General features: G+C 43.5%; 2 protein-coding genes and 1 long non-coding RNA gene across 4 annotated transcripts; 2 read left to right on the top strand and 1 right to left on the bottom strand.

The window, feature by feature from the left end:
- The first annotated feature begins 2114 nt into the window (after positions 1-2114).
- On the top strand, positions 2115-5070 carry LOC118473544 (auxin-binding protein 4). Of its 2 annotated transcripts, none has more exons than XM_035963353.1 (5): positions 2115-2466; positions 2707-2813; positions 3716-3916; positions 4098-4165; positions 4701-5070. In XM_035963353.1, the coding sequence occupies exons 1-5, from the start codon at positions 2331-2333 to the stop codon at positions 4801-4803; spliced, it is 615 nt and encodes a 204-aa protein (XP_035819246.1). In that variant the 5' UTR covers positions 2115-2330; the 3' UTR covers positions 4804-5070. The 2 variants fall into 2 exon arrangements, with proteins under 2 accessions (XP_035819246.1, XP_035819247.1); XM_035963354.1 differs by having other exon boundaries at positions 4551-5070.
- A 7301-nt stretch (positions 5071-12371) lies between these two features.
- Positions 12372-19541, top strand: LOC109939228 (chromosome segregation ATPase). The gene is made up of 2 exons (XM_020545680.3): positions 12372-17458; positions 17556-19541. Exons 1-2 carry the CDS (start codon positions 17428-17430, stop codon positions 19457-19459), a joined length of 1935 nt encoding a protein of 644 aa, XP_020401269.1. The 5' UTR covers positions 12372-17427; the 3' UTR covers positions 19460-19541.
- A 1792-nt stretch (positions 19542-21333) lies between these two features.
- On the bottom strand, positions 21334-25324 carry LOC103640971 (uncharacterized). The gene is made up of 3 exons (XR_002265800.2): positions 24164-25324; positions 21882-21938; positions 21334-21746 (listed from the first exon to the last, which is right to left on the bottom strand). It is a non-coding gene; the product is annotated as an uncharacterized lncRNA (long non-coding RNA).
- Positions 25325-26120: the final 796 nt, after the last annotated feature.

Here is a 26120-nt window from a genome sequence, read left to right as displayed (position 1 = left end):
TGCGCCCCCTCTCTATTTATACAGGAGCTGCGCCTCCTTTATTTTCCGAGTTTTGTTTTACATTAGCTTTAGCTACTCTCGAACACGCGCAAATCTGCGCTGTCTTCGTGTATTCAGAACTCCACCCTCGAGTAATAGATTAGATTGCTCGCATCTTTTTCTTGTTCGTTCTTCGATTGCGCACAGGAAACGATCTTCGTGATCAGGCCGATCTCGCATCAGCAAGGTCGGTAACCACAGGGAGTTGGTTCAGCGATTGCATTGGCGCCTCGGGCTTGCTCGTCGTAGTCGGATCGCAAGGGTCAACTTCCGCCAAATCGGAATTATCTCTACTCGCCGAAAGATCGGGCACCTCAGCTACATCAGTCTGGTGCAGACCGGAACGCTTGTCCGAACCCTCCATGTTAGCTAGTCATTGCCGCTTCTGACACAAACCCTGCTATAGTGCAGAGGTCCGGTGCACACGGACCTAGTCTGGTGCATGCCACGTCAGATGACCGTTGGCAACTAGCCGTTGGACTATGGTCCGGTGCACCACTGGACCGGTCTAGATAGTCACCTGGCTAGAGACTGATTGCAGAGCTCTCTGTGTAACAGGTCTGGTGCAGCACCGGACCGATCCAGCGCGCCAGCCAACAATCCACTTAATTATTCTTCAATCTTCTTTTCTTGGGCTCTTTTGGTCTTGTGTCTTAGACTTGTGTTGAGTATTTTTAAGTATTCTATGAGTCTTTTAGGTCTTCTTTTGAGGTGTTGCATCCTCAGAGCCTCAGTCCAATACACTTTGCATCCTGTGAACTACAAAACACAAACACTTGCACACACATTAGTTCACCGATTATGTTGATCATCAAACACCAAATCACTTGTCAAATGGGACGGCGTCCATTTTCCTTAAAGTCTCGATTAAACCAATCATGGCATCGTTGGAGCTGCAATTGTCAAGGGTGACAATTGTTACCCTCCTATCAATATCCCAACTCCAGAGACACTTGTGCTGTGCATCATAGATTGCCTCTCCTATATGAGGGCATGGCACATATGTAAACCTAGATAAAATGTTGCAAAATATTAATTGGACAACAAGGAAAAATGAAATTGACAACAATAGTGTTTCTAAGTAATAACTGGACACCAATAGTGTTACGTAATACTTGGACAACAAGCAATAAAATATCCATGAATCATCAAAAGTTGACAAAAAGCAATAATTGGACAGAAGTAGTGTTTCTAAGTCATAACTGGACATCAATAGAGTTTCCAAGTAATAATTGGACAACAAGCAATAAAATGTTCATGAACCGTCAAAAAATTAACAACAAGCAATAATTGGAGAACAAGAAAAAGCATGCAATCACCTCAAAATGCAGCTTCTAAGTGTTCATGAATCATCAATAAAATGTCCAGTGGCCATATATCCTCTTTTTTTATTATGAGCTGTCCACAAGTCAGTTGTAATAGCAACACAACAATTTGTTGTTTGTAAAAATATTATAGCTTTCCTTTTCTTTCCCTCATAAAAGCTCATGATGTCCCTTCTAATTAAAAGATTTAATCACAAACCGATTTTATATCTGTATTCTTGATATTTTTACGAACAAAACTAGACCACTCATGCTATATATTTCAAACAAAAAATATATACTTAATATTAAAACTGTTATCATATAATTAGTGTCTATTAACATGTAATTGGTGTCTATTAAATAATTTTTAACATATAATTAGTGTTTATTAATAGATCTTTAATTTATTTAATAATTTTTGATCTCATGCAGCAAGTATTCATACAAAAAAAATAATATCTTTAATGAATCAGGCTGACTAGCAAAGTGAACCAAACAAGCGTATTTGCATCTCCTTGGCTCGGCTCTATATAGCCTGGTTCCATATGAGAGCCAGGCTATAGCCTGGTTCCATATGAGAGCCAGGCTATAGCCTGGTTCCATATGAGAGTCAGGCTGGCTAGAGAAGTGAAGCAAACAGGTCCATAGTTATGCGGAGTTAGGAAGTATTTCCTAAACAAAGAAAACAATTAGCTAGTTAAATGTGAAATTGCTTAAAAGCTTCCCACAATTATATACACAGCAAACTCTACTTTGCTTGTCTGGACAACTTTCATGCATGATTTGGTTGAACCTCATCATTCATGCAAACCCAAACCAATTGACAGTTCACGGGCTGGAGAAAGACGCCTCTAGTATACAGAAAAAAGCAACACAGCAGTAACATTCACAGTCCGCAGGCCGCAGCAGCTGAATTTCGAAGGAGACTGTTTCATAAACAGGAGCCAGGCACCGGACTTTCCAGGAGGATACCACCTCCCGAACATGGTGCGTCGACGACCCGCCACCGGGGCAGCCCCGAGACCCCACCTCGCCGCCGTCGGTCGCGGGCTGCTCCTCGCGTCCGTCCTCGCGGCCGCTGCCTCCTCCCTCCCAGTAGCCGAGTCGTCCTGCCCGCGAGGTGCACCTCCCCCCTTCCCGGATTTCCTGAAACTTTCAAATTTGTCGCTTAGCCTTAGCTCCCGCTCCCAGGTCTCACTATTACTTTTGTGTGTGTGTGTGTGAATTAGTAGTATCTCTAGATACGCTAATTCGATTTGAGACAGTTTCTTGCGACTTCGCGACAGAAGTGAGCATCTTTCTTTTGATACAGTTATAGAAAATCTTTTCTAGTGCACTGATGATATTCTGATGTACCCAGACAACTCACTGGTGAGAGACATAAGCCGAATGCAGCAGCGCAACTACGGGAGGGAAGGATTCTCGCATATAACTGTCACAGGTGCTCTTGCTCACGGGACGAAGGAGGTGAGGAATAAACCCTAGGGCCACAGTCTGTTTCCCCAAACAATATTGGCATCAGAGTACTCGAGTAGTTCAAAGATTAATTGAATTTGCTCATGTATAAGCATGCTGTTATATGTGCGGGGCTGATTTTTGTGGATATTCTAGATAGGTACTGCCCAGGGCCGTCTCCTAAAATATGGGGACCCGGAGCGAACTCAACCAGGTTCTGAGGCTGTCTTCGGTGTGGATCGTGTAAAATAGGGGACACGACACTGTAGATGTCGCTGTTTGATAATATTTGCAGAGTGATGTTTGAAATAGGGGATATGATAGGAGATAAGATAGAGGAGTCGCTGGAGACAGCCTAAATATATATGAAAATTTATATGTATAGTATAGCTAAGACATGATTTCACTTACTCAAATAACTTAAATATGTTTTGTTCCATATAAAATACTAATGTTAAAAGAGTAAACACAGTACTGACCTTGTATAGTAAAGAAAAACACCAACCCCATACGACGACGATTCGGTGTAATAGTATTCTAATCTAATCACCGTGGCGTGAGACTGACAAAACAGCGGTGGTCTTGTCTTAACATCTACTTATGTTGTTAATGAGCTAAAGCAAAAAAAATTAAAAATTTGGGGCCCATCGATTTGGCGGCCCTGTGCCTGTGCACACTTCGCTCCTGCCCTTCTCGGGCCTGATCTTACTGCCACTTGGATGCATGATAATTTATTGCTTTCTATGTGAACTCTGGAAGTAGACTAATTTCATTCATGTTGCTATTAGTTCAAAGGACTTAATTATGTGTAGATATGTTTGGTGGCTCATGTCTCATATTCGAATAATCTATGTACGGTGTAGATGCGGTTATGATTCCTTCTTGCTTCTTTATCAAATGTTTTTTTCCTGCAGGTGGAAGTGTGGCTACAAACATTTGGTCCAGGTCAAAGGACCCCAATCCACAGGCATTCTTGTGAAGAGGTTTTCATTGTCCTCAAGGGGAAAGGCACGCTCTTACTCGGGTCGAGCTCGCTGAAGTACCCAGGACAGCCGCAGGAAGTTCCTGTCTTTCAGAATACCACATTTTCGATCCCTGTAAATGATCCACATCAGGTAAAAGAGAAGGGTTGTCATTTATATGCACTTTTACTTTGTCTGATACAGTGATATCTCGTGTCCTGATTTGCACAACTCTGCTGATTATATGGTACTGTACCTTTGCTAGTTTTAAGATATTGTTGGAGCTTGGGTAGGGCCTATTTGTTAGTGTCTATCATCTTTCTCTTTCTTGCAGGTCTGGAATTCTAATGAGCACGAAGATTTGCAAGTTCTTGTGATCATATCGCGCCCACCGGTCAAGATGTGAGCATATCTTACTTTAACATTGTGTTTCATTCAACTACATATGCTAACTGATCCATGAATACATAGTACTTCAGAGTTCAGAGTAACCTGTGATGGAGAGTATCGATGCAAATGTAAAATGCCGATCTTATCTAAGAAAATACATGCAAATATAAGAATATCGGTGTAATTAAACATTGAACTTTGTTGCAAGATTGCTAAATATGCTATATACCTGATGAAGTATTCAAAAATTGGCATTCTCAACATCTGATACGATCTATACCACTTTGATTTATTGATCTAACCTTCTTTAGTAATTGTCCACCAACATTTCTAAATAAAATGTGGTAGTATTATTCACATGTGTCGTGATCTCTTTTGTTTTGTTACCGACTTACAGTTGACATCATCATCGTCTTTATCAGTACCATATTTTCTGGTGTGTATCTGCAGCAATTTCGATTGTACAGTGAATAATTCATTGCAAGTTAATAACACACATATGAGCAACAAATACTTTTCTGAGATTCAGTGGCATCTCCTGTTACAGATTTATATACGATGATTGGAGTATGCCTCATACAGCTGCAAAGCTGAAATTCCCCTACTTCTGGGATGAGGACTGCTTGCCAGCACCAAAAGATGAACTCTAGGTTAAGTGGTTCCTGCAATTTGTCAGCTTCGTGTTCATCCACAATCCTGGTGGACTACGACTCACATCTACAAGTTGAAAACCATTAGTGTACTCTTCATGTGTAGTTTTGTGTTGTGACTCTGGGAAATCCATATTGACAACGTTTATAAAATTAAGCACTTCTGGAGCTGAGCTACTGTGGTCTATATTCTAGATTTTTGAAGCAGTATTGGTTTGTTTCGACAAAAGATTTCTGCTCTTTATTGTGATATCCCAGTGTTAATCATATGGGTTTTAAGTAATCATTCATTCTAAGCATTCAAATGTAGGGCTTCCGTATAGTATTATTGTATTAAGAAAAACCTTTATGAACAGGTTTTATGTCAAATAGATAAGTGAACCTGAAATTCTGAAGTAATCTCTACTATATAAAGTACCAGTTTTCATAATTCTATAGTCGCCGTGCATCAATCCTTCTCATCTCGCTTTATATAAAAATAAGATAAAATTATATACAAGTGAGGGTTCGAACATGAATTGTTGGCTCCACATTCATATCTAACTAATCATTATCTCTATCTCTACTCATATAAAGCATCAATTTCATAGGTCTGGCGTCACAGGTGAAACTGATCTCTTGTTCATCGCGCGTACAGCAATGAACTGTGAGCAACAACCGCTCGCCCGCCTCGCTGTAGATAAGGATGTGCCTCACCGGTGTGCGTGCGCCGTCATGCGTACAACAACAAATCAGTCGCCTGCCTCGCTGTGACACTTTCCACCATCCACCTTCATCAAGCGTCGTCTGCAGAGGAAGCTAAATGCGGAGCATGCCGCACCAAGTGTTGGAGGCTAAAATGAGCCTGGCGGACGGTCCGGCCCTGAGGCCGGACGGTCCGCGGTGGTGGCGCGGACGGTCCGCGCGCGCAGAGTCAGTTAGGGTTCCTAGTTTCTCGCGGGATTTGTTACCTAAAACCGCGGGATTAACTCAGGAAACAGTTGGAAACGGATCCAGACCTCCCCCTTTATATAGATGAAGGGCTACGGCCGATTAAAACCCCCAACAATCGAACCAATACAACTTCTATCTCGCATTTATTTTCAGCACAATTAGGAGTAGTTCTAGTCTAGTTCTAGTTTAGCCCTAGTTTAGTATTCCAATCCCCAAATTCTCTGCCTCTCCTCGACTCTACGTCGATTAGAGGAGTCTAGGTCGGCCGGCCCGAGCCTAGACAACTCCTAGGATCTCTCCTCCCCGACGGGGTCCCTCCCGGGAGCGAGATCCAGGCGCTGCCGGCGATCTTCCGCCGCCACTGCGCACGCGCGGACCGTCCGGCCCTAGAGCGCGGACCGTCCGGCCGTCAGGCAGGGAACCCGAGCTCCTGCACCAGGTCGCGGACCGTCCGGCCCTGTGCTGCGGACCGTCCGCGTCTGACCAGAGAGCACCGCCACGTCGCGCCAGGTCGCGGACCGTCCGGCCCCAAGCCGCGGACCGTCCGCGCCTGACCAGAGAGCACCGCCGCTGGTTCTTTTGAGTGATTGGCGCCTCCGAAAAGGTGTCAACATACTTTTGGCGACTCCGCTGGGGAACTAGGTGTCTAGATCTGCTAAAAATCAGCCCATAAATGGCCGGTTCTAAGGATCTCACCAAGATCTCCACTACCAACATCATCAAGCCGGCCATGGAGGCGCTCCCGGCTGATGACCAAAGGCCCTTTGAAGACCTCGTAATGCGCGATGAGAAGGAGGTGATGCGGCAATGGAACGAACAACGCGACAAGGAAGAGGCGGAACTGCTGCATAAACTCTCCGAAAGGCGCAAGGAGGCGGCGGACAAGTACTTGTCACACTTCACGGTGGATCGCCACCAGAAGATCGTCCGTCAAGGGGAGATCGATATGGAGTCTCTCCTACCTCCACTGCAGGGTCCCGCTGTAAGTACTCCAGATCTATCTCTTACGACTTTCATGGATCAACGAGGAGATCAGTTAAAGCGATATGTAGATGAATCTATTAAAATGCATTTACGTGCATACGAGAAATCAGCTGCTCCTAATTTTCCATCGCGAGAGTCTAATACAGTGCCACCCACGTCAAACACATCGGCTATAAACGGGTCACCTTTGACCCAGCCATCATATGGTATGCCGATGCACGCTTTCGTGTCACCATCACAGCCGCAACCACTAGGCACGCGGCAGGTACTAGACGCGACCGGACCGTCCGAGCATCATCTCAGACAGTCCGGTTATACCGCGGACCGTCCGGCGTATTTCGCCGGACCGTCCGACCAGATGCAGGCCCGCACACAAAACACTCAGGTCGCACCGTACATGGCCGGACCATCAGGGTACAACCCTGAACACTTCGGCCCCATCACGGACCGTCCGGTGCATCACGCCGGACCGTCCGGATATGTTGCGGACCGTCCGCCATCTTACGTCGGACCGTCCGGATATGGCATGAACCGGCCGACGTATTACGCTGGACCATCCGACTCTACACGAGTCCATGCGCAGACTGCCCAAGTCACGCCATATATGGCCGATCCATCCGGGCACAGCCCTGGACCATTCGGCCCGATCGCAGACCGTCCAGTTCTTTACGACAGACGGTCTGGGTACGAGACTACCCACGTAGCACCATATACGGCTGGACAATCCGGATATACCTTCAGACCATTTGGCCAGGTCGCGGACCATTCGGCCTCTTACGCCGGACCGTCCGGATTTGCATACGCAGAGCCGAGAGCTGCGCAATACGCACAGTTCCCACATTCATCGCAGCAACATTATGGTGCCCCACCAGCAACACATTATAATCATGCCATACCACCTCATGGACATAGGGCTGAATATTATTCGGCCACAAGAGAGCCTGAGGGGTATAGGGCAGGAGCTGGTGACATTAATAGGACACCTAACACACACCTCAAACATACCTGGGAGGAAAGCCGACAGAGTAATGTCAGGCAACCTGAAATCTCCACCCACAAACTTAATGGATGGTCGCCGGACATGGCAGAGAGGGTCAGAGACGAGGTAGCCGGGATGTTCAGGGACAAACTCGGTGTTAGTGTGTCAGGTACAGGGCAATCGTATCGGAAGCCTTATAGCCACCGATTCGACACCGTGCCATACCCACAGGGAACTAGAATACCAGACTTCTCTAAGTTTTCTGGTGAAAGTGGGAAAAGCACACACGAACATATAAGCCAATTCATAGCACACTTGGGAGAATTGGCTGATGGGGAAGCCTACCGCGTTCGTTTATTCTCGTTGTCCCTTACTGATACTGCATTTGCATGGTACGCAGCTTTGCCACCAAACTTTATTAACTCTTGGGAAGAATTAGAGCAGAAATTTCATGAACACTTCTTCTCAGGAGAACATGAGTTAGAATTGGCTGACTTAGCTTCAGTCCGACAGGGGCCTGAAGAATCGGTTAATGACTATATCCGGAGATTCCGGGACACTAGAAACCGATGCTTTCAGATTCATGTCGCAGAAAAACAACTGACAGGGCTAGCTTTCAATGGGTTGCGACCCTACTTAAAAGAAAAATTAGATGGCACCCAATTCTTTTCATTAGTGCACTTACACCAGCGGGCTATGACCTGTGAAAGCCGAAGTAAGGAAACATCAAAATCGGCTAGCCATAAGATGCATTTAGTGGGATACGATAATTCGGACGATGAATCCACGGATGTATACACCGCCGAACTGGTTTGGCCAGGACAGGCTAAACCTTCAGCGTGTTCTGCTTTACAGTCGATTCGAAAGAATCGACAAGAGGAAGTTAAGTTTACTTTTAATGTTGCCAAATGCGATAAAATATTTGACGAGTTACTGAAAAACGGCAACATTAAATTAACTCATACTATTCCTCCTCCTGATGAATTAAAGAGACGTGCTTATTGTAAGTGGCATAATTCCTTTTCTCATGCCACCAATGATTGTAATGTTTTTCGTCGACAGATACAATCGGCCATAAATGAGGGTCGATTGGCTTTTCAGGAGATGCAAGTAGACACACAACCCTTTCCTGTTAATACAATAGAACTCACATGCAAAAAGGTCTTGGTTCGGCCCGAAATGGCTGATAAAGGCAAAGGCAAGGGCATCGTCATCAGCAATTCTCGCATGTCAGATATATCACAAAAGGAGATTGCTCGAAAGGCTTCGGACGAGAAGGCTAAAAGGTCCGAAGACGCCGGGGGGCAGGCACAGTTAATAAACCAAACACATCAGCCTAGCCCCAGCATCGTAGATGGTCCGGCACCTACGTGCGGCCAATCCGGTGCTCAGACAAACGGTCCGGCTAACTCAGCCGGACAGTCCACCTATGACCAAAGGCGTCAACCTCTACACAAAGCAAGGAAAAAGACGCAAGGTCAAAGCACATATAATCGGCTGATCAAAGCCGATCCTACTTTTGATCAGTTGCTCTCCAAAAATACTAGCAAAAAGACTGTTCCACGTGATCGGTCAACAAAGAAACCTCGGTCACCTGCTAAAACAAAACGGTCAAACAAAACGACCCGAAAGGCGACACAACAAGCATCGCCTATTCATTTTATGAGACCAGGGTACTTTCCACCTATTTACTCATCGTCGGTATATTATCCTGTTCAAACATGGAATGGCATGACGATGAATCCATGGTACATGTATAGTCCCTTTGTCTATCCAGGCTGGGGGGCACCTCCATTCTATTCATTTTGATCCATTGATCAAATGGTCATGGCCGAGAAAGATACAATCCAAAACGGCCTTTATACATTGGTGCTTTATTGAATGATCTCTATTTTGAAAAGCTGATGACTTACATCAGGTTTAGTTCATATGCTTTTGGTTCGTCAAACTGCACCAAAAGGCAGGGGGGCATATGTTGGAGGCTAAAATGAGCCTGGCGGACGGTCCGGCCCTGAGGCCGGACGGTCCGCGGTCCGGACTGTCCGCGGTGGTGGCGCGGACGGTCCGCGCGCGCGCAGAGTCAGTTAGGGTTCCTCGTTTCTCGCGGGATTTGTTACCTAAAACCGCGGGATTAACTCAGGAAACAGTTGGAAACGGATCCAGACCTCCCCCTTTATATAGATGAAGGGCTACGGCCGATTAAAACCCCCAACAATCGAACCAATACAACTTCTATCTCGCATTTATTTTCAGCACAATTAGGAGTAGTTCTAGTCTAGTTCTAGTTTAGCCCTAGTTTAGTATTCCAATCCCCAAATTCTCTGCCTCTCCTCGACTCTACGTCGATTAGAGGAGTCTAGGTCGGTCGGCCCGAGCCTAGACAACTCCTAGGATCTCTCCTCCCCGACGGGGTCCCTCCCGGGAGCGAGATCCAGGCGCTGCCGGCGATCTTCCGCCGCCCCTGCGCACGCGCGGACCGTCCGGCCCTAGAGCGCGGACCGTCCGGCCGTCAGGCAGGGAACCCGAGCTCCTGCACCAGGTCGCGGACCGTCCGGCCCTGTGCTACGGACCGTCCGCGTCTGACCAGAGAGCACCGCCACGTCGCGCCAGGTCGCGGACCGTCCGGCCCCAAGCCGCGGACCGTCCGCGCCTGACCAGAGAGCACCGCCGCTGGTTCTTTTGAGTGATTGGCGCCTCCGAAAAGGTGTCAACACCAAGGCTGAGCGCGCGCAGAGGAGGAAGAGGACAAGTCGGCGCAAGTTGTTCCTCATTGCTCAGCTCAGCCGCAGCGCCTCCCCTCCCCCGTCGCCACCTCGCGTCATGGCATACGGCGACCGCGTCACCACCTTCGAGGACTCTGACTCTGAGAAGGAGAGTGAGTACGAGTGTGCGACTATGTCCGCAAGGTTCGCGCCACCTCCTCTCCTCCCGCTCGCATTTGTTGCACCTAGATCCCGCCGCTCGATTTCGCGCGATCTCTTGTGGGCGCAAGCTGCACAGTACAGTTAGAAAGCAATAATGTTGTTGCTACCTTCAAATGTGGGGATGGAGGCAATAATATGCATAAAGTTAGAAAGCAATAATATGCATTTATAACCTCACGAATGTATATTCATTCCTACATAAAAATAATGGGTAGTCCATGATACGACGCATGTTCATTCTGAAAGATGGACTAAAGCATTTTCGTTCTGAATTATGTGCTAGGTTTATTATGTGAGATGAATTGACTAGACTAATTAGTGAAACATTTTAGAAGTGTTTTCCAACACGTGTTATGTTGAAATATTAGATATTTTCCAGATTAAATTCCGAATATAAATCATGACCAAATCAGAAGAACTGAAGTATAAAGTCAAATCAGATGATGCGTACTGATCAGATATACTGATAGATGACGCGGGTCAGAATCAGCAGGATCGACGACGTCTAAGCAGCGGGGTCGATGACGTCGAAACAGCAGGGTTCGACGACAAGATCGCAAGTAGTCGCGTGAGGACGCTTCCCAAAAACCTTATTCGCCCTCTCCCGGTGCAGGATCTCGAAGGCGAAGGGTTCCGGAGACCTACTCTCCCGATCGCAGATACACGTTGGCGGTCGGGATGAAGAGAACTATGATGGCGGCGCGGTTGTGAACAGAGGCGAATATTGGGATGAGTTTGATGATGGCTGTCATGCGCCTTATATAGGGCCGAGTCCGCGAACCGATAGCTATCCGCGATCCGATCTACACGCGAAAAACTCGCGTTCAGTTTAGATCCTTATAGCGATCGATTAGGATTCTAAACTTAACAGCCAAGCAACCAAAAAATAAAACGGCAAAAGGAAGTCGCGCCCCCGCAAGGCGAGGGGTCGGATTTCGGCGGACCATTCACGCGCATGTCGTGCGCCCGCGCCCCGCCCAGGCAATCGAGCGCGCGCACGCGTGTGGTTCTCCACACTATCTCCTCTCATCCATGACTTGGTGAGTGGGTATAGTCTCTATATTTAAATTAGTTTCACTCCACTTGGACTAGCAATATATTACTAATAGTTCCACTATTCCCTAGCCATACCCATACATGGGCTTTTGAGATTTTTCTAGGATTTAATTGAATTTCTTAATTGGGCCTAGCCCATAAATCCAACAATCCCCCACCAGATCTCAAATGCCCATCTGCAGTTTTGCTACTGTTCACTACTGTTTAATATACTAGTGTTTCAGCAGAGACTGTTAAGTTGAACTTCCGACTAGAACTCTAAGCTACACCAACCCACAACTTGGACAATGGACTATGCCTTGAATTGCAAGTTTTGTGTGGATGGGTTTCACTTAAAGCCATAACCAGTACCTGGCTACCAGTAGTCCCCTTCTCGGGTGGAGCATATATGTCGTACTCCAAGGTCTCTTCATGAGTTTACTAGAGATCACCCAGATCTCATAGACTGCGACGTTAGACAGTCTAACTCATATAGGTGTGTTCTTTCAAGAATGTTCTGCAGGACAACATCTTCGCTAATAAAAGCCAACAAAACACATTAAGGCACAAAGCCAACTTGCCTTACAATATTTGAGAGTATTGCATCTTTACTTAAAGAGGGTCAAAGGTTACTCTCCTCAGTTCACCAATGACTTGTTCTTCCTAGGACCTAATTCACGGGATCTCCGATCACATAGACTGGGTTTCCACCATGGCAACTTATACGGGTCTCATACCCATCTTTCTCGATGCGATTTCTACCACATTACGTGGTAGTCCCTTTGTAAAAGGATCTACCAAATTTTTATTTGTTGAAAAATAAGTCACACTTATATCTCCGGAGTTTCTCAACTTTCTGACAGACTTCAATCGTCTTTTGACATGTCTTGATGACTTCCCATTATCATTAGAACTCATCACTTTAGCAATCACTGTCTGATTGTCACAGTTCATAAGGATAGCTGGTATTGGTTTCTCAACCACCGGAAAGTCCATCAAGAGTTCACGCAACCATTCTGCCTCAACGGTTGCTGTGTCAAGTGTAGCTAGCTCGGCTTCCATGGTTGACCTCGTCAAGATGGTCTGCTTGCATGACCTCCATGATACCGCACCTCCACCAATAGTAAAGACATAACCACTGGTAGCATAAAGCTCATCTGCATCAGATATCTAGTTCGAATCACTATATCCTTCAAGTACTGCATGCTGACCAGAATAGTGAATTCCATAGCTCATTGTACCTTGCAAGTAGTGCATAACCCGGTCAAGTGCATGCCAATGATCAGTCCTAGGGTTTGACATGAACCTACTCAATTTGCTCACAGCAAACGAAATATCGGACCTTGTTGCACCAGCAAGATACATGAGTGAACCAATGATCTGAGAATATCTCCATTGGTCTAAACCAATTCTCTTGTTCTTTCGCAGTGTCACACTGGGATCATAAGGTGTTGGAGAAGGTTTGCAATCAGAGAAGCCAAATCGCTTCAAAACCTTTTCAACATAGTGAGATTGCGAGAGAGTAATCCCACCATCTGCCTTAATCAGCTTGATGTTTAGAATCACATCAGCTTCCCCCAGATCTTTCATATCAAAACTCTTTGATAGAAAATACTTGACTTCATTGATCACATCAATGTTTGTGCCAAATATCAATATATCATCAACATATAAGCACAATATAATACCTTCACCCCCACCACAGCGATAATATACACACCTGTCTGCCTCATTAATGGCAAAGCCTGTAGACGTTAGAATCGTGTCAAACTTCTCATGCCATTGCTTTGGTGCTTGCTTCAGACCATACAAAGATTTCAATAACTTGCACACCTTGCTTTCTTGACCCTTTACTACAAATCCATCAAGCTATTCCATATAGATTTCCTCGTACAGCTCTCCATTAAGAAAAGTTGTCTTTACATCCATCTGATGGACAAGAAGACCATACGAGGCAGCAAAGGAAAGTAGTACTCGAATAGTAGTCATTCTAGCAACAAGTGAGTAAGTATCAAAGAAGTCTTCTCCTTCTTTCTGAGTATAGCCTTTAACCACAAGCCTAGCCTTGTACTTCTCAATTGTACCATCAGGCTTGAGCTTCTTTTTAAACACCCACTTACAACCCACATGTTTACATCCATAGGGTCGATCAGTGACTTCCCACGTACCATTTGAAAGAATGGAGTCCATCTCATTATGAACTGCTTCTTTCCAATCATCTATATCTAGAGATGCAAATGCTTCTGCAATGGTAGTAGGAGTATCGTCCACAAGGTACACAATGAAATCATCACCAAAGGATTTTTCAACCCTTTGTCTCTTGTTCCTTTTAGGAGCATCATTGTCATCCTCTTCTAGGACAATTTCATGTGGCTGTTCAGAACTCTCAACAGGTGTATTATGTTCAGGAGTTATCTCAGAAGAGTATCTAGAATTGCTATGAATGTCTTTCATTGGAAATATGTGTTCAAAGAAAGTAGCATCACGTTATTCCATAATAAGTATCAACATACACATCAGGAATTTAAGATTTAACTACTAAAAGTCTATATGCTATGCTACACGAAGCATATCCAAGAAAGACACAATCCACTGTCCTTGGTCCAAGATTGCACTTTTTATTAATTGGTATATTAACTTTCGCCATGCACCCCCACGTGCGCAAGTATGAAAGTGATGGTTTTCTCCCAACCCACTTCTCATAAGGGGTTTTATCTTCTTTGCCCATAGGAATTCTATTCAAAACATGACAAAAAGTCAGGACTGCCTCCCCCACCATGCCTTAGATAAACCACAAGTGTCTAACATGGCATTCACCAGGTCAGTCAACGTACGGTTTTTTCTTTCAGCAATCCCGTTTTATTCGGGTGAATAGGGAGGCGTCCTCTCATGAATAATGTCATGTTCTGCACAGAAATCATCAAAGCCTTTGGGAAAGAATTTGCCACCACGATCTGATCTAAGACGTTTGATCTTTCTCTCTAGTTGATTTTCATCTTCAGCCTTATAGATTTTAAAGTAGTCTAAAGCCTCATCTTTAGTTTTTAGCAAGTATACATAGCAAAATCTAGACGCCGTTGTTGTTGCTGCTGATTTTGGAGACATCGTTTTCAACCAGTTTTTGGACAAAGTTTGTCGGTTGAGACAGGTGGTTGTAGATGGTGTACCACATGGTGTTGAAGTGACGTTAGGCATGGCACTTGCAGCATTCCGAGCAGCACGTGGTGTTGCAGTTAAGCATGAAGCGAAACTGTTTCTGGACTGGCATTTGGCAAATCTGGTGTATGCTGTTGCTGCCTCCCTTACTGATCTCTCCATGGCCTTATGGGATCTGTATGATCCATACGAAGTGAGCAGAGACCACTGCTATGTTCCTGAGGGCAGTTCTCATTTTGTTCGTGCATTTACTAATGGAATCTTGATAGTCTACGAGCAGAACGTACCAAGGAAACAATATGGAGGTGATGAGTTGAGGGTGCACGGTGATAAGATGGCATTCCATGATGATATGGTCCTATGTACGGTCCCTCTTGGCATGCTTCTTCTTTGGATAACTAGACCTTGGGATTCAGGCATTTTGTCTGCATTGCATGTCAGTGTTGCTTGGGGACAAGCAACGCTTTGACGGGACGGTAATGTAACATCCGGCCAATGTTAGAGATCGCACATACAAGTACTAGTGAGTACGTATTTGAATTTGTAATGGTGGTGGGCCGTACCGGGCCGTAGTGGGCTATACCCATGCCATTAGTATAAGTATGTTGTAAGACTTGAGGAAGGGGCATCCAAGAAATAAAACCAAAACGAATCAACCTTCCGGTTGTTATCGTATTCCGGCGATCACCTGAGATTGCTCATCTGCTCACGTCGGTGACGCCGCGCCGGCCAAGGGCCGTGACAGGGGACGGTGGCGGCCACGGTCCTGGAGCGACTCGGTGACGGGATCTGGAAGTTGGCACAGAGGAGCGAGGAAAGGCCGAGCCCGAGAAGCATCGTCGAGGACACGACTGGCATGTGGTGGTCTTTTTGGTCGGCGGCGTCGTGGGCAGCTGGTTGTTGCCGTCGAAGCTCGGAAGATGCCTCGATTCGTCGAAAGGTTCATCAGCTTGTTCCCATTTCTTTTCAGCATGCATAGATCTGTGACATAGTTTGTTTCGGTTGCTTGAATCCAATGGCTATGCTGCTGCCATGAATATTTAGGAGTCCCTGGTTTAGGATTTGTTGTCTAAATCTGACAAACTGTATTCCTGTTTATCCACCAGCGATGGCCTTCAAACAAGTTGTAAATATAAATTTGGGTTACAAATTTGTCACTGAACTTAAAGATTTGACATGATTGTAGGCGACTTTACAAGCAACACATACTTTTGTAGATTACAATCGCTTGTGAAATGCACAGAACATTTTCAGGCTCATGCACATGAAGGTAGAAAGGTGCTCCTTTCTTGAAATAACCAGGTCTAGTTGATGACATTCTTCTTTGGATAACTGTTTTTTGCACAAGCTCCTTGTATCTTTTGCATATCATGGGAGTGTATGGTCAGTTGTCTTTGTTCATAATCTGTTTCAGAGTTGAAATCTATGTCAGACTAATATTTTTCAGTTAGATGCAGTTTATTCCAGAGTATCATAGGAAACGATGGATATGCAATTGTTGTTTTTTTAGTTTGTTTCAGGTCATTTCAGTTAGTTTTTTGTAGACTGCTTGAGATTTTCTTAGTGGTATATTGTTTCTGTTGTTAGATGTGTTGTTCCTCTGATTTTTGTAACTAGATTTTACATTATTTTACAGAATTTTAGAATTCTTTAGTGGTTACTTCTATTTTATTTTCAGGTTGCAAAGTGGACATCCCCTATTTCTATAGTTTCATGTTTCATGCATATGATGGTCAGACTTGTGTCCAATATATTTTGCAAACCTGAAATGTCAACTACATTTTGGAGACATCCGTCAAGAATAGTAGAGCATCCTGTTAGGTGTCTTCAGAAACTGGAATGACACACTGCCCATAGTTGTAGGATACTTGGGGCTTGTGGTAGTAATGGCAACTTTTAGATGACTTATTTTTTTTCATACGATGTCTAAATACTTGCAGACACACTGTCCATTGTTTGAGGTTTTAGAGATGTTAGCAAAACAGTTTTTTCCTCAATGAGTTGGGCTCTGTTTCGGACTCCTACTGTTCTGTTACCTCAAGTCTGTTATGTGCTAGTTGTTTAAGTGCCTTTACTGAATGTCGAGTTTAACTGCCTGAAATCCTGCAGTTTCTAAAGAAATTAGAAAACTGACCCCATGCATACTTTAGAAACTGTTGCAAAAAGTACATAAAAGTATAAAATACACTTGCGAAACTGTTGTCCAAGCACTGTTGCAAAAAGTACATAAAAGTTGCCTTGCGAATTGCGATCCATGAGATATCGTTCGTTTCTTTCTTCATCCTTCTGCATTGTACTGATTCATTCTTGCCACAGAGATTCTTCACCTTTTTCAATGTTCTTATATCAAACAAAACCTATATGTACCCATCCCTCTTCCCCACCGACACTCCATCTCTCCCTGCATCCACACTCCATCCCTTGTCTCTCCCCACGTTTCTTCCCTCTGGCTCATGGAGTCATGGACACTTTATCCTCAGACCTCAGCTGAGGCAGCTTCAGGCTTCAGCAGGTCTGCAGGTGTATATATATTCCTCTGCTCCGGGACTGGTGCACAGCAAAGCGTCTTCCATTTCTCAGAAGAGTGTGTGACAACAGCGGCAACCGACAGACATGTCTTCGCCGACATCGCCTTGGTTTGCGGGTGTGCGCCAAGTCATCATCTTTCCTTTTCTTTATCTGCGCGGTGGTGTGTGTAGTACCAGCTCTCTTCTCTAAAATGTACCGTACGTGTGTTGCAGATCTCTTCACAGATGACAGGGTGAGGACCCTATCGCACCAGGTCTCCACACTTGGGGACAGGGTGTGGGAACTGGAGCACAAAATTACCCAGCTGATGGGCGAGAAGGCCAAGCTGGAGAAGCAACTGGAGGAGGCAAAGGCGATCTCAAGCCACAAGGAAGAGGTGGGGAGAAGCTTGAAGGCTGAAAATGATAAGCTTCAGTCGGAGGTTTTGGTTGCGGAGGAAAAGTGTAGCAAGTCTGCAGCGGAGGTTGAGAGGCTGACGAAGGAATTAGGCGCGCTGGCGGAGGCAAAGGAGGCAGCTGCCAAGGAATTCAACGACGAGAGAGAGAAAATCACGCTAGAATCGGAGGATCTCAAGATGAGGCTGGAGGAAATGCTGGCCATCAAGGATTTGACAGAGAGCGAGAATGACAAGCTTCGGTCCGAGGCTTTGATCGCAGCTGAAAAGCAAAACATGTCTGAAGCAGAGATTGAGAGGCTCAAGAAGGAACTGAGTGGGTTGTTGGAGGCGAAGGAGGCGGCTGCCAAGGCTTTCGACGTACAAAAAGCAGAAATCACCAATGAATTAGAGGAACTACAGAGGAAGCTGAAGGAAATCGAAGCTAATAAGGATTTAGTGGAGGGAGAAAACAGTAAGCTTCAGTCTGAGATTCTCACAGCACAGGAGAAATATAGACAGTCTGAAGCAGAGGTTAAGTGCATTAAACAAGTAGTGTGTTCAGTGGTGGAGGCGAAGGAGGCAGCTGCAAGGGCATCTGAAGCTGAGAAGGCAGAAATCATGGAGGAAATGGACAACCTTAAGAGGACAATCGAGGAGATCAAGGCCAACAGGGATTTGGTAGAGAGTCAGAACCAGGAGCTTCGGTCAAAGATTTCGAGTGCAGAGCAAGAGCGTAGCCTATTTGAAGGAGAGATTAAGAGCGTCAGGATGGAATTGGGGGCAGTAGAGGAGGCCAAGCAGATCCTTACGAGGGAGTTCGATGCTGAGAAGGCAGAGATCCTGAAGGAACTGGATGACCTTGAGAAGAAGCTAGAGGAATTGCAGACCAACAAGGGTTTGCTGGAGGCTGAAAACGACAAGCTTCAGCTGGAGGTTTTGACCGCACAGCACAAACAAAGCATGTCCGAAGCAGAGGCTGAGAGCCTTAAGATGGAACTGGGAGCATTGGTGGAGGCAAAGGAGGCGGCTACAAAAGCATTTGGTGCCGAGAAAGCAAAGACCACGAAGGAACTGGAGGATCTTAAGAGGAAGGTGGAGGAAATCCAAACCAAGAAGGATCTGGTGGAGGGCGAAAAGGATAAGCTCCGTTTGGAGATTTTAATAGCGGAGCAGAGGCATGCCATGGCTGAATTAGAGGTTAAGCGCCTCAAGATGGACTTGGCTGCATCGGCAGAGGCGAGGGAGACAGTTGTGAGGTCATGTGACGCTGAGAAGGCCAAGTTCATGGCAGAAATAGAGAACCTCAGGAGGAAGATAGAGGAAATCCACGCCAGCAAGGAAGCGGCCGAGAAAGCAGCGCGCAACAAAGATGCAGAGGCTGACAGGCTGAAGGATGAGCTGGCGAGGATCCGGCTCTCTGTGTCACAGCTGCAAGCGTCCTGCGACGAACTTGATGCCAAGCAGTCGCGCCTGAACGACGAGAAGAACTCTGTCCAGAAAGCACTAGTGTCCGAGAAGGTCGAAGGTAACAAGCTCAAGTTAAAAATCGAGGAACTCGAGAATCACATTGCTGGCAAGGACGGTGAGAAAGGGAAACTGAAGGCGGCGTTGGAGGAAAAGATGACTGAGATCAATGCTCTCAGCAAAGACAACGCGATGCTACATCGCACAATTCTCGAGGCGCAAGAGAAGAATAAAGGTAGCATTTTATCGTTCTTGTCACCGTGCGGCTCCAAGTAACTTGGTTGTAATGTGTTGCATTACTAATGCAATGGTGAAGGTACCATGCAATGAAATAAAAATTTCAGTTTGCTCTGTGACATGTGATGTCTTCTTGTTACATTCATTGGGATGTAGTTTGTGGCGCCTCACTTTTTTTTTTGCACTTTAGGTCTTGTTCGTTTGTGCCGGATTGGTGGGCCGGAACGATTCTTAACCGGATTCCTTCTCTAATTTATATAAACTTTGATTAGCTGTAACAATTTCGGGTGCAATCCGACGTAAACGAACAAGGCCTTAATGAAAGTCGGGGTGGACATGGACCTAGCGAATCTGTCCACAATAGGAATGGCAACCGAGAATTTTTCATCGAGGAATGGCTCTCCATCCTCGTTCCTGTCTCGACAAACACTTATGAGGAGCCTTTTCTCCCGTATCTGTTCCCGTCAAAGAATTTAGGGGAATCCGTCTTCACTAATAAGTGCACTGTTTAAAGGCAAATTTAAATTAATTATATAAAAATCAATATTAAATTGAACAAGCAAAAACTAAAATTATAAGAGAGATCTATATTAAAGTTTAATTTGTCATTTTATAATAAACTATATATTGAAATTTTTAGTGTGATTTTAACAAGTCAACAGGGAACGGAGACAGACATTGTTGCTTATCCCCGTCCTCGCGAATTTGATAGGGACTAAATTTTCCCGTCTCGATTCCTGTGGAGACTAAATTGCTCGCATACCCGTCCCCTAAGGTCCCGTTTGTTTCCTTTCATTTTGAGGAATTGGAATCTTACTAATAGAATATGCTATTTTTTTAGAATGTGACATTCCACCACTTTCCAAAGTTATCATATAAGCCTATCTCAAATTCATGGGGTGAGAGATGAAAATTGATTCTATATATTTACATGTTATTTTTCCGATGTACAACTTATAGCACAATCTTATATTTGCTTCGCTATAACATAAATGTAGTATAAAATTATCTCTCTCGTATGATTTAGGATAATATACAAATATATTACATATATAAATATATGAACTTAATTAGTTTTGTCTAAATTATAATTATTAAAATGGAATTGAATTCCAACGAAACAAACGGGGCCTAAGGGGAATTCTCCGCGGGAATCGAGAATTAGGTCTCTATTGCCGTCTCTACTCCAAAACATGTGGTGTAGCCAAAAACTTCAAATAAGACTGACCTCAACGGTGGCGTGCAAAACCGCGAGATAAACAACATGTTTGCATGTTTGAGTAGTTGCGTGAGCATTGAAAAACGAGAGGCATCCGGCAGCCATTTGAACATCCAGTGTTTTAGTCGCGCGCGAAAACAACCATCGGTGGCGAGGTGCGAAAGCAGGGACGGATCCAGCGGTGGGGCGGGCGGGGCTCGAGCCCCCCCTACCGCTTCGGATCCCATGGAGCCCCACTATAGCCTCCCCTAATCTAAAATGTATATAATATAATGTAGAATGAGCTTTTATACTGCAACAATATAGTTCAGTCCCTCCTAAACTTTTTCCTGGCTCCGTCCCTGTGCGAAAGGGTGGCGAGATTTTAGCGGCAAGGACGGCGGTCTTGGACTTAGGGTCGCGGATGATTCACCCAAGAGGCTACGATCTCTATCTCTGGCCTCGAGGACCATCTGGAGCACGTGAAATCAAGCACCGATGGGGTGAGTTGTTTGCGGAATCGAAGGCAAGTTGCCCAATGAGCACAAAGGTTTCCTCGCATTGAATTGAACTTCGACCGTTGATTTAGGGGACTAGTAGTTGACGCGCGCCTAGCGCGCGCCAGGTTATATGACCTTTACCAAAATTAAAAAGGAACAGTAAGTATGAAATGTCTTTAATAAGTAGTTAGTACGATCTGGAGGTTTGCGTTGTGCTTAGTTACAAACTGATAACGTACATAGTTATCATGTCTTCTTAATAAGCCATCAGCCCAAATAGATATGAGCTGCGCCACGGAAACTGATCCTACATCACATAATCTGATACTGGTGTTTAGTACCACATAGGAAAATTGATCCTACATCACATAAACTAATCCTGGTGTTTAATACCACATAGGAAAACTGGTCCTACATCACATAAACTGATCTTGGTGTTTAGTACCACATAGGAAGGGTTGTTTATACTTGCGAGCATTATATTTAGTTACAAAAGGGTAGGATCGATAACAAAAGGTGGTGCAATGCATACAATGGTTGAATCTCAGTTAGTTTCGTGTGGTTGCATATATCATTCCTCGTCTTTTGGTCTGTGGAATCTTTGATTATGAATGATCCTTGTTTGAACCTATTAAATGAAAGGTAGGATTTTAATAATCTTGTCAATCATTATGTAGTGAAGTACAATTATGCAGTGTGTAAAAATATATGCACGTGCAGTTAACATGCTTGATGGATATGAGGAACCTATGTAGAAGCTTACCTCTTTGGAGGAGATTGAAGAGGAAGCTTTCTCTTTATCTTTATCAGTGGGAGTTTCCTGCAAGCGTTAAATAGCAATGGGTGAGCGGTACATACATGTATTTAAAAGGTCACTAAAATCACATGATGTTGGTTGTTGATATGTCCTTTTATATATAAATATGCAATATAAGAAATACTCCTTCCGTCCCAAAACATAGTTCTTTCTAGCTCATTTTTTCCGTCAACATTCATTTAATGATAATGAATATAGACATATATGCAAAATACATTCATGTATTACTTGATGAATGCATCATTAGTCTAAAATGAATTATATTTTGGGATGAAGGGAGTATGTAATAAGATATGAGTCTCATTTTTTAGTATTGTTTTTGCAGTATTTAATAGTGTATGTTGGTTAGTCAGTGTATGGTGGCTATTCGGAAATTTAGGAATTTGTGTGAAGAAAATAAAACAAAATGATTATTTGGGCAAAACAATAAAAATAGTAAACCTAAAGTTGTTGTTATCACTCCAGAGCATATTTTCGTTTTTATAAATATAGTATGAGAGAAAATTTATGTAGGAAAGAAGCATAATAACTCTTCAGTGAAGAATACCATTTAACTATTTTGCATATATGTTGACAGTTAAACAAATTGTTGCAGAAACTGTCAATGATGTCAAGCTCATCAATGTTGGAAGGATACTGCATATTAAACATAATTAAGCGTTTGTGCTTTTCTCTATGTTTTTTTCTGCTGAGAGCAAGATATGAAGGTGCCAGCACAAACAAAGGCAAAACAGTGTATATTAACATAGATATTTTCAAAGTAACAAATCACAAGGCAGCACAAACAAAGGACTTTTACCAGATTCAGAGCATTTGAGAACAGAGTTTTAGAAGGAAATTATGTGATCAGGTTCTAATCTAGAGAAATAATAGAAATGTATCTGATAGCACATAGAATATAACTGTCCAAATAACAACTGATTTAATTCAGGAACCACAAGCAACAAAAAGATAATATAGTTCTTGAATAGAGTAACATAAGACCAACATTTACACTGTCATGCACTAAAAACCTCAACGCTTAGGAAAAGTTTTATTATTTAAGGAACACGGTGCTAGATTTAAGGTTTCATTTAAAGAGGTGAAAATATCAAGCTATATATTCTCTTATGACCTAAGCAACTCATTCTCAATTCTAATTTCATTGGTGCGCTTATGGAGCTGCATTAACCAAAATTCTCATTAAAATACATATATCAGGACATGCAATTTGATACATATAACTGTCCAAATAACAACTGATTCAATTCAGGAACCACAAGCAACAAAAAAGATAATGCACTTCTTGAATAGAGTAACATAAGACCAACATTTACACTTTCATGCACTAAAAACCTCAACGTTTAGGAAAAGTTTTATTATTTAAAAAACACGATTCTAGATTTAAGGTTTCATTCAAAGAGGTGACAATATCAAGCTATATATTCTCTTATGACCTCAGTGCATAAGATGGAAACCAAAACAAAACAATAATTTTTGTACCTCTAGAAGATCATTTTCAAATGTTGACTCCCTCGGTAGTCTTTGTCTCATTAAGTCATATATGTACAAGAGACAGTGTGTATGTTCTCTAGCGTACATGGGCAGAAGTAAAATCACTTACATATAGTTGATGGCAAGTTAGGAATAAAAAAAGGAGCAAACAAAAAAAACTATATCAAACACCAAACACAATAGAGAAGAATTTTAGAATAGGGTTTATATGTGAAACACTTGATCATTTCATGAGGAAGTGGCCTTGACCTATAGTCTGACAATAAAGAATAACAGCAAAAAAACAATATCCAAAACCAAACACAATGGAAAAAAAATCAAAACATGATTTATATGCGCAACACTTGATCATTTCATCAGATAGTGGCTTCAACCTCCTGTTTATATTTTGGTATCTTCTCTCCATCCATAAGAACCTTGAACCCTGGTATTACTGGCCCTAATTTAAAAATATATGTCATGTATAAAAAAAGATTGCATGTGTAGATGTACAAATCCCGTTGGAGCCACATTATGTCACGATCCACATCATGCATTATATATTTGATAAAGAATGAATGAAATGCAACCATTAAACTTGTTGCCCTTCCAAAAGGCTAGCATAGACTGAACAGCAAAAACATAAGCTTTATGGCTAATGACAAGTTATAAGCACATAATATTACTGCAATGCTAACGCTGATTTATAATGCTATAAAAAATTGTCTTATAAAAAATTGTTACAGAAACATTACCTCTGCTGACTGTCGCTGGCCATGAAAATCACTCCCACTCCTAGCAAAGTCCCGTGTCCCGCATGTGTATGTGCGACATGGAGTCCTTCAGCTTGCAGTCACAACCACCACAACCATCGCCACATTAGCGTGCAAGGACCTATACTAATCAAAAGGTTGATGTACCTAGAATAGATGTAGCATTTTCTGAAATTTTAGCTATATATATTGTATCCCTTCATGGTTCTACAATCTGTGAAAGATCATGGCATATATAGTATCTAATTTCATACATTTTTTTGCTACAGACCTAGTCCTACAGCCCATATGAATGGTGAAGATTAAATTCTGCACAAAGAACGACGTGATGAATGCCTTTATTACCAAAAACAGAAGTTCCTGTCTCAACAGTCAAGTTAGCATGCATATTTTTTTAGTAACTGAGTAGCCAATCAAATATTATGATGTTTGTCCCAGATCTATGAAACAAAAAAAACCTTTGAAGTCTCGATCTGAAGTCTATCCACAAATGTTGCCGCGTTTTGTAGTTCTGCGGGTTACATTCAACTGGCAGCTTGCTTTAGTTTTTCATTCCTAAGCGCGAGTTTCAGATCAGACATCATGTTCATGCCAAGGTCTGCTGCGGCTTCCTCGTCTAATCCGTCGAAGCTAGACCTAACCTATGACCTTGCTTAGCTGATCGTATTATCATTCCCCTGTAGATGCTTCAGCACTTAGGATTTGGTATGGGGAGAAGAAGCAAATCACCTTGAGGGCCTATCCGTATGCGGTGAAGGGAGTAGGCAAACGAAGGGAAATGGGATGGAGAAGAAGCCGTTCAATTTCTTATGCTCTAGTTATCTCACCTCCGCCTCTGCACATCCCACTCCATGGCTAACCGCTCCCATCTTTGTCGTTGCGGCAGCGCCATCTTCCACTGGTACCTTTTCTCCTCCCCACCACGCAACCCTAGGACAAAGCGCAGGGGAGCAGGGACACTGAGGAACCACAGTCGCTGCTCCCGACGGCGATGGTGCCATGACTCGACCGTGCAGGGACACATCAAGTAGCGTGGTGCAAGGAGGAAGGAAGAGAGAGGCGGGGCTGCAGGTGGGCGACACGAACGACGGTGGGCATGTGCGGGTGAAGCTAGGCGGCGAGAGATAAGGATTTCAGTAGGAGAGAGAGGCGGCTGCCGAACCGTGCAGTGGGAGGAAGAAAAACCTGGAAGCATCGCGACGTTGCAGTGAAAAGTGAAAAGGTTGGACCGGCTACCGTTGGTTGATGATCCAACGGTTGTTAACAAAAGCGACGACGTGGACACCCTAGCTGAGCATGTTTCCTTCCGCGTTTAGAATATAGAAATACCACCACTCCATCGGTTCTCCAAATATAAAACACACCTAAGACATAGTTCAGTATCAAGGAGTGTATCTAAGGTCCTATTTGTTTCAGCTTATAGATTATATAATCTGGATTATAATCTAAATTATATGATCTAGATTATAATCTAGATAAATTATAATCTATATGTAGCTGTTTGGTAGTCTAGATTATATAAATGTAGATTTTTCATAAAGACAATAGTATCCTTGTTTGTTTATTTGAGGTGAGAAAAGAAGAATGACATATATTATAATTTCTATTTACATAACCATAGGTAGTGGGTCTTTTGTCAAAAAATAATCTCAAATAAGCTACTCTTGAGGAGATTATGATATTATCATAATATGAGCTTTAGATTATATAATCTGAACTCATAATCTAGGTGTTTGTTTACCTGCTGGATTATTTACACTAAATTATATAATCTGGAGAGATTATAATCCGAAACAAACAGGGTCTAAGGCCTTATATCTTAATTAATGCTTCATACTTTTCAATTAAAGGATGATTGATTTACTGTGTATATGTACTATGCGCATATATATATATTATGGTTAGAGAACCGTGTATGCAGACTCAATTCCTACAAATT

This window comes from Zea mays, chromosome 10 (assembly GCF_902167145.1).
Source record: "Zea mays cultivar B73 chromosome 10, Zm-B73-REFERENCE-NAM-5.0, whole genome shotgun sequence".
NCBI classification, from domain to species: domain Eukaryota; kingdom Viridiplantae; phylum Streptophyta; class Magnoliopsida; order Poales; family Poaceae; genus Zea; species Zea mays.
The sequence above is the reverse complement of the archived record's forward strand: the minus strand, read 5'-3'. Positions and strand labels throughout refer to the sequence as shown.

What these genes read in the sequence shown, in the direction of transcription:
- LOC118473544 (XM_035963353.1), top strand. Translation starts at nt 2,331, where the DNA reads ATGGTGCGTCGACGACCCGCCACCGGGGCAGCCCCGAGACCCCACCTC. An exon ending in CTGTAAATGATCCACATCAG is followed by an intron (nt 3,917 to 4,097) that starts GTAAAAGAGAAG and finishes TCTTTCTTGCAG; the next exon opens with GTCTGGAATTCTAATGAGCA. An exon ending in TCGCGCCCACCGGTCAAGAT is followed by an intron (nt 4,166 to 4,700) that starts GTGAGCATATCT and finishes CTCCTGTTACAG; the next exon opens with ATTTATATACGATGATTGGA.
- LOC109939228 (XM_020545680.3), top strand. Translation starts at nt 17,428, where the DNA reads ATGTCTTCGCCGACATCGCCTTGGTTTGCGG. An exon ending in GACATCGCCTTGGTTTGCGG is followed by an intron (nt 17,459 to 17,555) that starts GTGTGCGCCAAG and finishes CGTGTGTTGCAG; the next exon opens with ATCTCTTCACAGATGACAGG.